The following is a 14,461-nucleotide window of genomic DNA, read 5'->3' as shown; positions in this document are numbered from 1 at the left end:
GAAAAGGGATGAAAAAACACCATGTCCTCTTTTCTCTCTGTGCTGATGGAGAAAGTGGTGTCAGGGTGATAATTTGAGGAATGGTATTCTTGGAGGCCTTCAAATGAATGCGTTGCAGACAGTCAATATAAGTAAAAAAACCCAAACCTGTTACTGCCTTTCCCTTTCTTTCTGGCCCTCTGTCCTTTCCAGTAGACTGTACTTTGAGGTTTTGAATCTTTCTTCCTTTTTTAAAGCCTAACAGAAAATCATTTACAGCTGAAAAGGGCAGGGGAATGCTGGATGCAGCTATTTCTGCTCTTGCACAGGTTATAACACACTGCTGCTGTGTTACTCACTAGTGACTCCAGAAGTTTGTTCCTATATGGAATATCTCCCTAAAGCCTTGGCAGTATGGAGCCATCACTTGTCTCTTGGTGTGGTGGTGGGGAGGAGGGAGGAAGATGCCTCAAAGTTATCTGTATTTAAAACATTTGTGTCTAAAAATATTGTCCTAGTCTTTCTCTGTAATCAGGTTCACAAGACTTGAATCTTATTAGAGGGCTTTACAAGATTAGCAAGATAGATATATGTATATATGTCTGTATTATGGTAATTAAAATTATATAGCAAATTATCTTTTCATCTTTAATAATCCATTGCTGAGCATGATTAATTGGTAACAGCCAGGTGTATTCAACTTCTTGATGTCCAGGACCTGTGAATACTTGACAAAACTTGCATGCAGTTCTGTAGTCCTTGTGCATAAGTAGTTAATGGGCTTTTGTTCTGTGTGGTTTTCAATTTTCTGTAGGGAGCAGCATATGTGGAATTTGATGTGCATCTTTCTAAAGATCATGTGCCTATAGTATACCACGATCTCACATGCTGCATGGCCATGAAAAAGGTAAAGAAGATAATAGCTGTATTTTATGTATAGATATGTCCTTTCTAGAAATGTAAAGTGTCAAGGATAATTCTGGGAACTCAAGGGATGGACCGGCAGTAAATACGCAGCATTACTGAGTGCATAGAGCAGGGGAGTTGAGTTTTTTTCCTTTTGGTGCTGTAGCAGCAGCATTTCAGATTCATGGTTTGGCACTCTTCAAGCTCACGTTATAATTACTACTTAGCTTCTTTCTGACTTAAGATTTGGAAGAGAAAAAGCAGACAGCTGCTGTATTCAGTGGTGCCTATGGGGCTCTCTCATACTGAGGCCTGAATGTTTATATTCTGGCCTGTTCTGCTTCTCTTCCCTCCTGGTTCTGGCAGTGAATCCAGGGAGATTGCAGAGCATCCTGCTCTGTCTCCTTGGCACTGGGTCTTGTGTCTTCAAACTCCCACACCATTGCAGTATTGCACTTCATGAGAAGCTTGGTTTAGAACAGCTGTGGAAATGGAGCTTTGACTGAGGGGAATGAATATTCAGCTTATCTTCACTCAGTATTGTCTGGCTTAGTAAAAATTTCTTAGTGAGGAAGGGAAGTGAGAAATGGATGGAATTTTTTTGACACTAGATCTTTATTTTGGGAGTGGTCTTTGTGAATTTTACCCCCGGACATTTATCTTTTTTTATTAGTTTCTGAGACACTGGATAAACAGCAGTAAAGTGAACTGCCTTCAAATATTTTTTACTGCATTTCTTTACTTGTAAACATCTTTCCTGAGTACATTCACCAATCAAGTTTTTACAGAATAATTATGCTAACGTTTTGGGAGGAAAGAACTTTGAAGCCTCTGACTTGGATGAAAGATGAAACACTGGGTTTCTTTCAAATTGTTTTATGCTTTTAAGTGCCTGTGTTGTCTTGTGAAAACTGATCATCTTATTCATAAGCTATCACTTGTGTCTTTATCAGTAAAATAGGAAACATTAATTGCCTTTATGGCTACTATATGAAAGATATGTAGGTTTTCTTGTTGTTTTCAGTGATGCTTAATTATGTGTTGCTTCTCTTCAAAGAAACTGGATACAGAGCCCTTGGAACTGTTTGAGATTGCAGTCAAAGAACTCACATTTGATCAGCTGCAGTTATTAAAGGTATTGTTTCCTTGGCTGATACAATATGCTGTGTATAGAATTTTATGAAGCTTGGAGGTTTTGGGAGCAACTACAGATAGTTGGGAGAGTACAGTTTTAAAAATTGTACAAACAGAACAACTGGGTAATTCCAAGACAAATACTTCTGCACTCTTTACAACTTGGATAAATATAATTACTTTTATCCTCTAAAAATATGGTATCTAATTTTCAAATGATAAAGGGACTGTGTTGAATGGCTCTACCTTCTAAACAGAAGTGCCCTGTCCAGTTATAAAAAGGGGATGAGTAGGCTACTGAAGACTCTGCTGAGATACCTGCCCTCAGTCAAGGACTCCATCTGGCTGGTCCAAGAATCATATGATTCTTTTTACTTAAAATTACTCATCTGCTCCTTTTTGTGAAGAGAGAATTTGAATGAAGCAAGGGAGTTGGCTGTGCCTGGCCTGATTCTAGTTCAGTATGTGTGACTGTAATATTAAACGGGTCAGCCCTCTTCACTGGATTGAAACACAGAGGAGGGATTAATGTTCAGACTTCTTCACATCTTGATGTTGAATTATAGTTTGTATGGGTTTACCATTAACACAATTCCTGAATTTTCAGTGAGCATGTTTTCAGTTTGGTTTTGAGCTTTTCTTGTAATCGTTAAAACAAAGTTCGAAAGAAAATTGTGATGTGTGCAATATGTCTTATTCTTCTACAAATTACTGTAACTATGTCTATAATAGACTTTTAAGCTGTAAAATTATTTGCAAGCAAAATTAGTTACATTTTACATGTAGGAAGATGTGGGTAGAGTGTTAATGTTGCTCTTATGCTCTTCAGCTGGCTCACGTGACGGCCCTGAAAGTAAAAGATCACAATGGTATGTACTAGTTTGGAAGAGTGCTGGGATTGATTTATTACCATGTAATCATATAAATTCTGTGGTTGCAGTTGCCTGTTGTAATCACATTTGTCCTGAACATTTCTAAATGCTTATGTTGTTAATTTTGTGCATGCTGTAGAGTTCCTTGCTAGGAAGGAAATATCTGAACAGAAGTTACTCCCTTGGGAAGCAGGGACAGAAAGATAGAAGGCAAATATATATATATGTATATATATATATATATATATATATATATATATTTCTGAATAATCATAACAAAATGGTCACTGATGTTTCCATCTTATGCTTCTCCAACTGTACCTTCAGCTCTCAAGAATTTCTGACAAGAACTTAGGTAACTGCTGTAGGATGTCTTAGCAGTGCTGTTCATTTTGGCCTTAATTATCCCCTTTGTAGGGACAGGAAATTATCTCACACATCCTACCTGTATAAGAAAAGATTAAAAAAAATTAAACAAATAAGCCTTGCTAGCCAAGGCTTGTTGTGGATATAATTCACGGAGTAAAGTGGTGAGGGATGGGAAAAGCCAGTCTGATATACATTGTGGCAAGGTTTTAAATTCCAAACCAGGAATTGCCAATACTGTCATGGGAATATGTCAGTGTTGGAGGAAAAGGTGTAGGTAATCAAAAGGGAGACCTGATTTCATTGTTCATTCCTAAAGGCTTTACAATTTTGAGCCAGTTTTCTTCTTGCTGGCATTACGGGGATTATGCTTCTGTTTGTTTTAATTCATTATTTTATATTTCTTTCCAGCATCTTTTCAAGAGGAAGAGAGCTCTGCGTTTGAGATGCAGCCATTTCCTTCTCTGCAAAGAGTAAGTAGTGAATATGGAGCAAGGTGATTGGGGAAGATGAAAACCTGTTTTACTTTCAGCTTTGCACACATGGCAAGGGGGATATTGATTTTTGGCTTTAGGCCTCTGGTATCAGTGCTGCAACTGAGAACAGGGGTTTTACTGCTGGACACTGGAGGGTTTTCAGTGCTTACAAGTGACAGTCTGTGTGTGTTTCAAGCTTCTGAAGTCAGGAGCCCAAGCTGGGTAGCTCAGGTGCACTCAGTTTTACAGCTGATTAACTAATGTGGGCAGTGCCTGTTAATGCACTGACAGTTGTTTCTGATTGTGACAGAAACCACACCTGGCCTTTGGCAGTTCCTCACAGTGTCTTGGCCATCTCTGAGCCAGACACGGAGAAATGTTGAGTGAATTCCAGTGTGTTTCCATTTAGGACTGGTTTGTGTTAGCTCCACCTTTTGAAATCACCTTGCAAATAATTCTTTACAGGAATTTCACATGAAAGAACTTCTGTTGTTATGGTAATGGCAAGCTCCTGGATTTCATACCTAAGATGCATTTTGCATTCAAAAGAACTTTCTGGAGAAAGAAAAAAAAATTTCTTTAGGAGTAAAAATGGGGCATTTCTTATATGTGTTAAGGTGAATTGACTCACATTTGTACCTTGTCAAAATCTTGTCCTTAAGATTTTATCCACTTTTATGTATTCATTAAGATTAAATTTGAGTACAAAAGGGTGTATATGTGTGTTGTATAAAAGGTTAAAAACCTAGGGTTTTTAATTCTGCTGTTAGGCACCATTAGCATTAAACTCCAGTGTTTTCTCCCAACAATTACCTTCATAGTGCTCTGTTGTCCTCCTTTGCTGTGGGGTCTCTTCATAGTAAAATGTTTTACAGGTTCTGGAGTCTGTTTCTAAAGATGTTGGGTTCAACATAGAAATAAAATGGATCTCCCAACAAAGGGTAAGTAAACATACATGTGATTTACTTGTAAGCTTGTAATTTTATGTGACAATTTATGAGCTGCAAACGTGTAATTTTTGTGGGGTTTTGTGCCCTCTTTTAAAAATAATGCATTATTTTTAAACTGGGGATACAGTAGCACCACTCCAACAAATGAACAGACTTAAAATGATAAAAAGTATTCCTAGGATTGAGTTCAGACTGCTTTTGGTAGGAGACTCTCTTAAAAATCTACAAATCACAGGGCAGGCAGGAAAAATGCCAAGGCTGTCAGTCCTGGAGAGCTGTAACCAGCACTGAACAGACTGAGGGATTGATTCTGCATTCAGACTGGCCAGCTGAATTCTCACTTTGCTCAGGTTGACTGAGAGACCATTGCTGGATAAAAGAATTTTAGTGAACATTAATTGAAGTGACTCAAACATGTGCTTTTTTTTTCCAGGATGGACAATGGGATGGCAACTTGTCAAGTTACTTTGATATGAACCTTTTTCTAGATATTATTCTGAAAACTGTTTTGATGAATGCTGGAGGAAGAAGAATTGTGTTTTCTTCTTTTCATGCAGATATTTGTACAATGTAAGTTAAGAAGAGAGAAATAATGTACTTGTGCCTTTCTGGATGCTTCACTCTCTCTTAGCACAACAAAAAAGGTCAAGGTTTCTTCTGGTATCCCAAAGTCTTTTTCAGTCATACTTGAGGGGCTTGCAAACCTAACTTGGGAGCAAATCATCTTGTTAGAGAATTCAGCTTGACAAATGCATTAGCAAGGTTAGGGGCTGTGTGTTAACCATGCTTAGAAATTCCTGTCGTGGCTCTTCATGATCATCATGAATCTGTGCATTTAAGAAGAAAGTGACAGAATTAAATGGCCTTTGGGGATTATATATAAACATACTGAGGATGTAATGCTGAGTTCTACATCAAATCTAGCTTCCCTTAACCTGTGTGTAAATCTCCAGTAGTGGCAAAAGGACTCATTTGGGCAGTTTGTCAGCACACTTTGATGCTGAGCTGTGGCACCATTTCCTTGCGCCAGCTAGGAGATGAAAGAACATGCAGGAAAGAGAGGAATTCCCCTTGAAACAGTCAGATCAAATATTGGTTTTTTCACTTTTTTTTTCTTCATTTGCTACTTGTGGGCTCTTTCCCTGGCAGGATCCGGCATAAGCAGAACAAGTATCCTGTGTTATTTCTCACCCAAGGGGAATCCACACTCTATCCAGAGCTGATGGATCTCAGATCTCGCACAACTCCTATTGCCATTAACTTTGCACAGTTTGAAAACTTGCTGGTAAGCTGACAAGTTAAAATCAAACTGAATTATTACTGCTTGTTTTAAATCTGTCATTTTTGACACTAATGCTTTAAATTATGACTAACCTCACAAAAGAAATACACTAATATTGGGTAACTGCCAGAAAAGTGTGCATTGTCTGAAATGTTTTTTAATACAGTGTTTTAAAAATAGCACTATAAATAAACTCTCTAACTGTATTAAATATTTTTTATTATCATGGATGAAACAGCAAGGAGCTGCCAGTGTCAGAAGATTAAAAAAGCTGATGTAAGTGTTTCAGAAACATGGATTTTAATTAAAGTCTTTTGTATTTCAGGGAATTAATGTGCATTCTGAAGACCTGCTGAAGAATCCAGCATTTATTACTCGAGCCATATCCAAAGGCCTGGTTATTTTTTCGTGGGGTGATGATGCAAATGACCCAGATAACAGGAAGAAGCTGAGAGAATATGGTGTTCATGGGTTAATATATGACAGGTACTTAGTTGTGGCTTTTTAGAAGAATGATCATGGTCACCACCATCATCAAGCTTAGAAACTGTTGTAAATTGATTCTGGTGAAATTTCACGTTGCTTCTTGGTTGACTGGATACACAAAGTCCAAGGACCCAATAAACCCAGATCAAGAGCAAGTCTAACACCAGTTCCCCCCTCTTTCAGCTGTGTCTATGAAGCAAAATGACTTCTGTTTTTCCTGAGATTAACATAATTGTAATTTGATCTTTAAAGAACAAATGTACGGCATACACTACACATTTGAGGTACTACTAATATTCATTATAGCAATTTTTAAGTTATGTACATGATACAGCGAGGAAAATATTATTTAATTGTTTGACTGGAAGTTTCAGCATTCTACACTGAGCTGTGGAAATAGTTAACACAGCATTCTGTTGTGTTTCAAAGCTGTGAATTCACATTTTCCCTATTAAAATTAGCTTGGAGTGACTGCAGGGCAAACTGCCAAATTAGTAATTTCAGAAAGTAGCTGTTACATCCCAAAATTCAGGTAAAGACATCAGAATACTGTGTTAAATATTTGAAGAAAAGTGTTGTTGTGTTATTTGGTTGCTTACAACAAACCAAAGGTTTAGGTCTTTTTTCTTTGAAGATGAGAAATTCATCATTATGAGATGAAGCATAATTTGAAAAGCTGTATTAAACTAGAATTTCCTCTATATAAGAAAGTAATTGGGAAAGCATTAAGTGTAACTGAAGTTTCAAATTACAGAAGGCTTTTAAACCTTCTGCTTTAGCAAGAGTTCCAGGCTCTCAGTGTAAAAAAAAAAACAAAAAAAACCCAGTTAACTCTTTTCAATCTGTTGTTGACTGCTGAGAGTCCTTTCAAGGTGGTAGGTCCATTGCTTGTCGGGTGTGCCAGAGGTGCCACTTGTGCTGTACAGAATGTCTCCTGTTCATTGGCAGTAAAAAATGGAATGATGAGGTTTTTGCACTGGGGATCAGCTTCAGACTGAAGACATGGACACATAAATCCTCTTCCCTGCTACAGCAGTGCTGTGGTGCACCTCTGCTGCAGCTCTGGATTCAGGCCCCTTTATTCAATAAAAATACCTCTGGGCTAGAATGCAGGTGAAACAATCCTCTACAGTGTGCAGTCACAGGGTAAAGAAATTTTATTCTGTGGTGTGCATTAGTTCAAGTGATACATTACTGTTGGGGTGTTTCAATCAAACACCAGTGCATAACGTGTTTGTTAAATGTCTCTTCATCTCATGTCTACTAATCCAGGCTTCCAGAGTTGTTAATTGCTCCTTGTGCAGTAGATACTCACTACTGTGGAAAACAGTAAAGCAGGGGACAGCCTAATTTCTGACTTCATGTTGCTTTTATTGCTTTAGATACTCCACACTAACTCAGTGTTGTGGATTTATTCACCTACTTGTCACCTTATGTGTCCTGTTGTACTGTTTGGTGTGTTTTAAGGTGTAGTAGGACAGCAGAGAACACCTTTTGTCTCGCTTTTTGATGACCAGCCAATTCTTTGGGAGGCTGAATTCCCTTGTGGATTTAACTGAACAAACATTTCTTAACCTTCCTTCACTGTTTAGATCATCTATATTCTTAACAGTGTTCATCTCTCGCTGCCTGCCTCCTGTCACTTCCAATTCAGCATCTTCCCATTTTTTGGAGAGGAACCCCAAAATTAGGATTAACTCCAAACCTGTTATTGCAGGCTCGTTAAGTGTTGCTTCTAAATGTAATTCCCCTTTTTTTTCTGTAGGCCAAAACAAACAATGGGATGTCCCTTTGCAATTCTTAATTACATTTCAAGTTTTACTAATTGTGTGAGTAAAATTCAATTCAGTCTTAATAGAGGTTAGGGATATGACACTTTCTGAAAGTTGCATCAGATGTCTCGAGGTGGACATTTTGAAGTGCAGGTGGTACCTGCAAATCCTGGAGTGTAGGGATGTAAAACCTGGCAGCAAACATTTCCACTCACAGCTGGAGCTGCTGGGTAAAGAGCCAGCCTTTCAGATGATTCGAGACTTGAAGTTGATATTTAGAGTTTAAATAGGTCTGGTGTCAGCATCCATATTCTGTGCTGTTTGGAGTTTAGAAAGAAATAAATTTAAGAATGAGTTTAAAAAGCAGAACTCAAGAGAGAGATATACATGACTGTTCCAAGGTCTAAGTAATAAGTAGGGACTGCAGCAATCTGTTTTAGTGGAAATCCAGTTTATGCTATTGTTGTGCCTTCAAATTCTACAATATTTCCAGGGCTGAATTAAGATGGTGCTTCTTCCGTGGTTTCTGCATTTTTGTTCTCTGGATTTATGGCCAAGTCCAGATATCTATCAAACATGGTATTTTATGTTGCTGTTTACTAGACCTTTACTTACACCATGTTAAGTGCTAATGATCTGAATAATCTAGAAAGTGAACAGAGGATTTTAGTGAATTTTAGGTTGCTTGTGTGTGGCTCTGAGTTACTGTGTGCAGTAGTTATTTCTGAGCTTATGAACCATGTGCATAGAGATTATTTCTGTAAGATATTTTTTTTCCAAACTTTAATCATCCATGTAGAATTGACCAAAACACTGTAGCCAGTTGTGAAGATGGCAGAAAAACTGTGTCCTGAATACCAAAGGTTGGGGATACCAAGCACTGGGCAAAAAAAAAAATGCAGGTAGGGGGGTCTGGCTTTGCTTTGCATGGAGAAAAACTGCAAGACTAAATCTGGGAAGCTTACAAATGCCAAAAGTATGAAAAGGCTGATCTCACTGGGGCAGAGGAGAGAACACAAATGCACTCCCTCCCCCCATCCAGGCCTTTCTCCACTTGGGCAGCAGATCGTTAATACTCCCAAAGTCATTAATCCAACAGATGTTCTGTTTGGACTGGGATGCTGGGATGATATTCTCCTACTGTCCTGTGTTCAACTGCCATTCATCTCAGTGTTTAACCAAATTATTTGAATTAAAAGGGCAGCCTCTACAGAAAGGTGCCATGTGTGCCTTCAGGCTTTTATCTGGGCTCTTCCACAGGAAAGTGCTTTATGTGCATGACTGGGTATCTTCTGTCTGCACGGAACTTGCATCCTTAAAGTGCTTTGTTAGTCTGATGTTTCAATTTTAATTACAGAAAAAGTTCAACCTATTGTGAAATTCTCTGGCTTGGTTAAAATGCTGATTTTTAAAGCATTATTTCTGAGGTGATTGATCTGGTGTTTTCTCCTGGATAGGGTTTGTAAACAGTCCAGAAAATACTTCTGTATTTGAAGATACTTAACTCAATAAGAACAATGCAGCCCTGTGTTTTTACCCCTGCTGGCTGTGTATTAAATACCAATGTGGAGAGGGGGTGGGTGCTGGCTTACACCTGCATCATCTTTTCTCATTCACTTTACATGATCTGAATTTTATTTGTTGAATAATACACAGAACTGCATAAAAATACTGAATCGCTCTTTCCCAAACATGGATGCTGAGAGCTTTTCCATGAGAGCTTTGTCCAAACACTACTAAGTTCCTTAGGCTGCATGCTGCATTTGCAGGCAAAAGCTGTGCTTGACTGGTATTAGTAACTTCCCAACATTTACACAAATTTAGCTGGCAATGAAATCAAAAGCATTTTAAACACTTCACAAAAGCAGGAGACTGCTGAAATCTGGGCTGCCCTGTTTGCCTGAAACTGCATGTTACTTAAATAACAGCATGGGTATGTGGAGGAAGTGTAGTGTGAGTTGATTTATAATCTACTCAGTGACTGAATTAAGATGTTATGCAATGACAGTTTAAGTCTTCCCTATTTTGTGAATTGCAGAGTAAACCTGGAGGTGTAAAGAAAAGTGAAAAGCTTTAATCAAAAGCTTCAGAAAATCTTCTGAGCATGAAAACAGTATTTCAGTGCTGCTGCCTCTTGTGTTGTATGTGTTTTCAGGGGTTGCAGAACACCTTTCAGGAGCCAAACACATCAGTTTTACACCCCCTGCAGAGCCCTCAACGTCCTGCAAGTCTTTTGTAGAAGGTGCTTATTTAAAAAGAATACTATTTAAAGGACTTGTCAGTCTTCTACAGGGCTTTCTTATTAATAGGAGGTTGGATGGAGAAACTTTGGTGAATAATTGCTTACAAATAACTGTCCTGTTGAAGAATGGAGGCTGGGGAGATGCAAGTTTATTCCTTATCTTTACAGTGATGTTGGAAATAATGGGAGAAGTGCTGGGGCTCTGTTGGTGCAAACTGGTGCTGTAGTTTCATGGAACCAAACAAAATGTAGGGTCAGGAAATTCGGAAGTTTTGAGTTGTCTTCTGCCTTTAATTTAAAAGAAACCAAATACCCACATTGGAGTGGACTGGCTCTAGTGGGCAGCTCGAAAGGAAGCTTGGAGGGTTGAATTCAGCCAGAACCTCAATTGAAAAGAATTTAGAATGGAGCAGGAATTAAAGAGTTTATACTTGTTGTTATAATAAAGAGCTAGTAATAAAATACTTGCCAGAAGCTGCTTAGAAACATGCTCAGCTAGGAACAAGGGGCTTAGCAGAACCTTTCTTTTGCTGTTCTAGTGTCTAACTGATGGGAAAGACTGCAGATTCTTAGTTCCTAACATGTGTTTTATATAGAATACTATCCTCAAGTTGCAGTTCTCTCTGGAATTTGCAGGGAAATTCATAAGGTGTCAGCTGACTCAAGTGAAGACCACAGGAAGGAAGGAAGGTAGAGCTGAAGCTCCCAGTGGGCAAATTTGGGTCGTGGTTGAGGCCTGTACTGGATTGCAAGTGGTGTGCAAGTAATTGAAATGCTGTGCCTGCTGTTTGAATTTCATCAAACTGGACAGCATCTATCCTCACTTCTAGGAGTTTCTTCACAGATTGTCCTTGGCCTTACTGTGATCCACACCCATACTTCCTGTGGCAGTGTCTCCTCACTTGGAATCCCATTGTTGTGCCCATCTTTGAGCTGCATGTTGTTTTTGGTGTCTTGGAGCTGCCAGCAGTTCACAAGCTGTCTTGTCAGGGTGAAAGGGCACCTTGCACTCTCCCACTTCAGCACTACATTGTTGTGTTAGTGGCATTGGTTCCTTTTGGGCATAACTTGAAAATGTGTGAGAGACAAAGGACGATGAAATGCAAACAAACTGTTTTCTTGAAGGAATCCTAAGTCTGACCTTTGTTAAATACCAAGGCAGAAGCCATGGTGATTTCTTGCAGAAGTTTTCATTTGAAGGAGATAAACCTGGAGACCTTGAATACCTGGAGCTGTGTATGTGCAACAACTGAAAGTGAGAGCAGCTGGGTGCCAGGATTCGAATTTTGGATGTAAACATGCTGATATTAGAAATGAATGTTGGGAAATTGAGGTATATCCTCGTTACAATAGGTGTTGTACCAATATTGGGTTACAGGAGCACCCTGCTTTTTGTTTGTGATGAATTACACCAGAATGGTGTTTGAGTTGTGCTCAGTGCTTACCCTGTCACTCAAAACGTGGTTTGGATTTGGACAGTCTGGTATGATGCTGACATTTCAAATCTGCAGCCTTGTTTATGTGTGTGAAAACAAGTGAAAAGAGGATAGACTGTTTAAAGTACTGTGGATGGTTAATTTGCATGAGGTGTGGAGACAGGTCAGGTTTTCTGGTTTTCACTCTTCACTTAATATAGTGGTAATTATGGTAATTTTAAAAAGAAAAAAATCTGAACTCGGGGGAAAGTGAAATATTTCTTGAAGCAGTAAGTGTACACTCCATGCAGTGTTAGTGCAAGCAGTGTATCACAGTCTGTTCTAATAATCTCAGGGCTCTGAAATTTCTTATGCTTTGAATGTCAAAGCCTGGAACACTGCTCTTGTTTCATTGCTTTGTGCCACCTCTAAAACCACATTTGTTAGGAGATTCAGTATGTGCCAGTAGGTCTTTAGTATATCCAATGAAACACTAACCAGTGTGTGTAAGGGGAATACCATTTTATATTGTGAGACGAACAGCAAAACTTAGGGTACTAACCCCAAATAAAACTGACTTTGGGACCCGATTCTGCTCTGTTAAGGGAAAAAACCCAGGTGCTTCACCTGGTGTACACTTCTGAGGACTGCTAGTCTATACTGATGGGTGTTTTTTCTTTTCTCATTTATTCAGGATATACGACTCAAATCCTGAACAACCAAATATATTCCAGGTGGAGCAGCTGGAACGTCTCAAGAAAGAGCTGCCAGAGTTCAAAACCTGTGTGTGCCCCTCAATTAACCACTTCAAATGCCCTCATGGTTACCTGGAAGAGAAAGCTTTAGATAACCTGAAAAGTGTTCAGATGCAAAAGGAATAAATTTAGGCAGAATGCTGTTGTATCTGTTAAATTTTCACCATTGGAAAAGTTCTGTCTATGCTTTCAGGTTGGTTTGGTTTAGTTTTTAGTCTTCAAATAGCAATAACTGTGTTCCTCCTTCCTAACAGTACTTAGTAAAATTTCAAATAATGTTAAAATATTCAGCCAGTTATTGTACCAATTTACATATACAGTTTTAACTTTTTTCTCACATCATATCAAGTCTTGAAAAAGGAAATTATTGTTACTATTATTTTGCTTTTAAGAAACCCAAAAAATTATTAAACAGTCTCAGTAGTGACAGCTCAGAAACTAGATTGTAGAGAAATTACAATAATCTGATATTGAATATGTTGAAAATTTGTTTTGATTTTACTTCTAGGCTGACAAGCTGTAGCATTTATCTGGCAGCAGGAAATGGAGTGATTTTAAGATACATATAAATAGATCTGGCCTGTAAAAAGATCTGAACAAACTGGTACCTCCTGTACATGTATTTGCAGTGGTAGATCCACCTGTACAAAGCTTTGTGCCATTTTAAAATATTATTTTGTTTTTTAGCAAACTGCAGCTCATTTTCCCCCACTTCATTGGACATTCAGGCTGTTGCCTTTGTTTCCTCAGCCCCAGTTCAGTGGTATAGCAATCGGGGGAACCATGAGTACAGGTTTTTAATTTGCATTTTTTCACAGGCCTGCTAAACTTTAAAAATGTTGCTAATAATCTTAACAGAATTAGCGAAACATCTTCAGTGGCTGAGAATCTTTTTTGCACAGCAACCTTAATGAACAGAGTATGTACCCTGCACAAACTCTACAGAATGCATGCTTTATCTATTAAGCATGAATTTTAGTGTTTGCTGAGGTCCTTGCATCTTTATGGTGCTAGTTATGTGTGAAGGGTGCAAGGACCAGCTCAACAACTTAATCTCCTTTGCCTGAGAAGCCACAAGCCTGTTATTCACAACCCTTTGGAGAAGAGGCTTTACCACACGTGGTTTGTCTTATTTACATAATGCAAGCTACTAGCTTTTGTATTTTGCAACATTTTTGGCTTTTATCATTACAAATGTATTGGATTCAGATAATCAGTATTCTGTTGGCTGGTATCTATCCTCTGTAATTTATTACAAAGTCATAGTTTAGAGTTCTTAATAGATAAGTATGCATGTCCCTTCTCCTCCTGACGTTGCAGATCATGCCAACACGACAGCTGTGACTTTCTACTGAAATGTTAATGTATAATAAGAATGGAAGATATTTATTTTTTTTTCTGTTGTAAATTGACAATGAAAACAATAGTATGTACTATATTCTTTATATACAGTCATTGCTACATATAGAACTGATTGTACAAAGTAAAGCCATTGCAAATAAGTGCTTGAGCCTGCACTGCTGAGCAGTTTGAAACAGCTTGTTTTGATTTGTGCATTTTAGTATTTAAAGTTTGTTTGTCCTGCACAAACGGCACAATAGCATTAGGTAACTGGAAGCCTTCTTTTATTAAAAAAAAAAATCAAAAATACAAAACAACCCTAAACCAAAACTGGAAGTGTGTGTGAGCTGTGTTTTTGAGAAGGGGAGGGGGTAGTGAACCAGAATCTTGGCGTCAGGTGACTTGATACATTCCTCTTTATGTGATTAATTCTTTTTTTTTTTTTCAGTTTTCCTCTGTGTACCCTGTGGGATCCTCCTGACAGG

The 14,461-nt window shown here is 38.3% G+C and overlaps 1 protein-coding gene across 7 annotated transcripts in view; it reads left to right on the top strand.

Moving 5' to 3' along the window:
* GPCPD1 (glycerophosphocholine phosphodiesterase 1) overlaps positions 1-14,306 on the top strand; it is a 41,824-nt gene extending 27,518 nt beyond the window's left edge. For 6 of the 7 annotated variants that reach the window (XM_021538623.2, XM_021538619.2, XM_021538622.2 and 3 more), the window contains 9 exons: positions 794-886; positions 1,943-2,020; positions 2,849-2,888; positions 3,669-3,730; positions 4,609-4,674; positions 5,117-5,253; positions 5,833-5,968; positions 6,291-6,451; positions 12,575-14,306. In XM_021538623.2, coding sequence (XP_021394298.1) covers positions 794-886; positions 1,943-2,020; positions 2,849-2,888; positions 3,669-3,730; positions 4,609-4,674; positions 5,117-5,253; positions 5,833-5,968; positions 6,291-6,451; positions 12,575-12,761 — 960 coding nt within the window. In that variant the 3' untranslated portion in view covers positions 12,762-14,306. Of the gene's footprint in view, positions 1-793; positions 887-1,942; positions 2,021-2,848; positions 2,889-3,668; positions 3,731-4,608; positions 4,675-5,116; positions 5,254-5,832; positions 5,969-6,290; positions 6,452-9,022; positions 12,549-12,574 lie in introns of those variants that run through there. The other variant, XM_021538617.2, reaches the window with a different exon arrangement.
* The last annotated feature ends 155 nt before the right edge of the window (positions 14,307-14,461 follow it).

This window comes from Lonchura striata, chromosome 3 (assembly GCF_046129695.1).
Source record: "Lonchura striata isolate bLonStr1 chromosome 3, bLonStr1.mat, whole genome shotgun sequence".
NCBI classification, from domain to species: domain Eukaryota; kingdom Metazoa; phylum Chordata; class Aves; order Passeriformes; family Estrildidae; genus Lonchura; species Lonchura striata.
The sequence above is the reverse complement of the archived record's forward strand: the minus strand, read 5'-3'. Positions and strand labels throughout refer to the sequence as shown.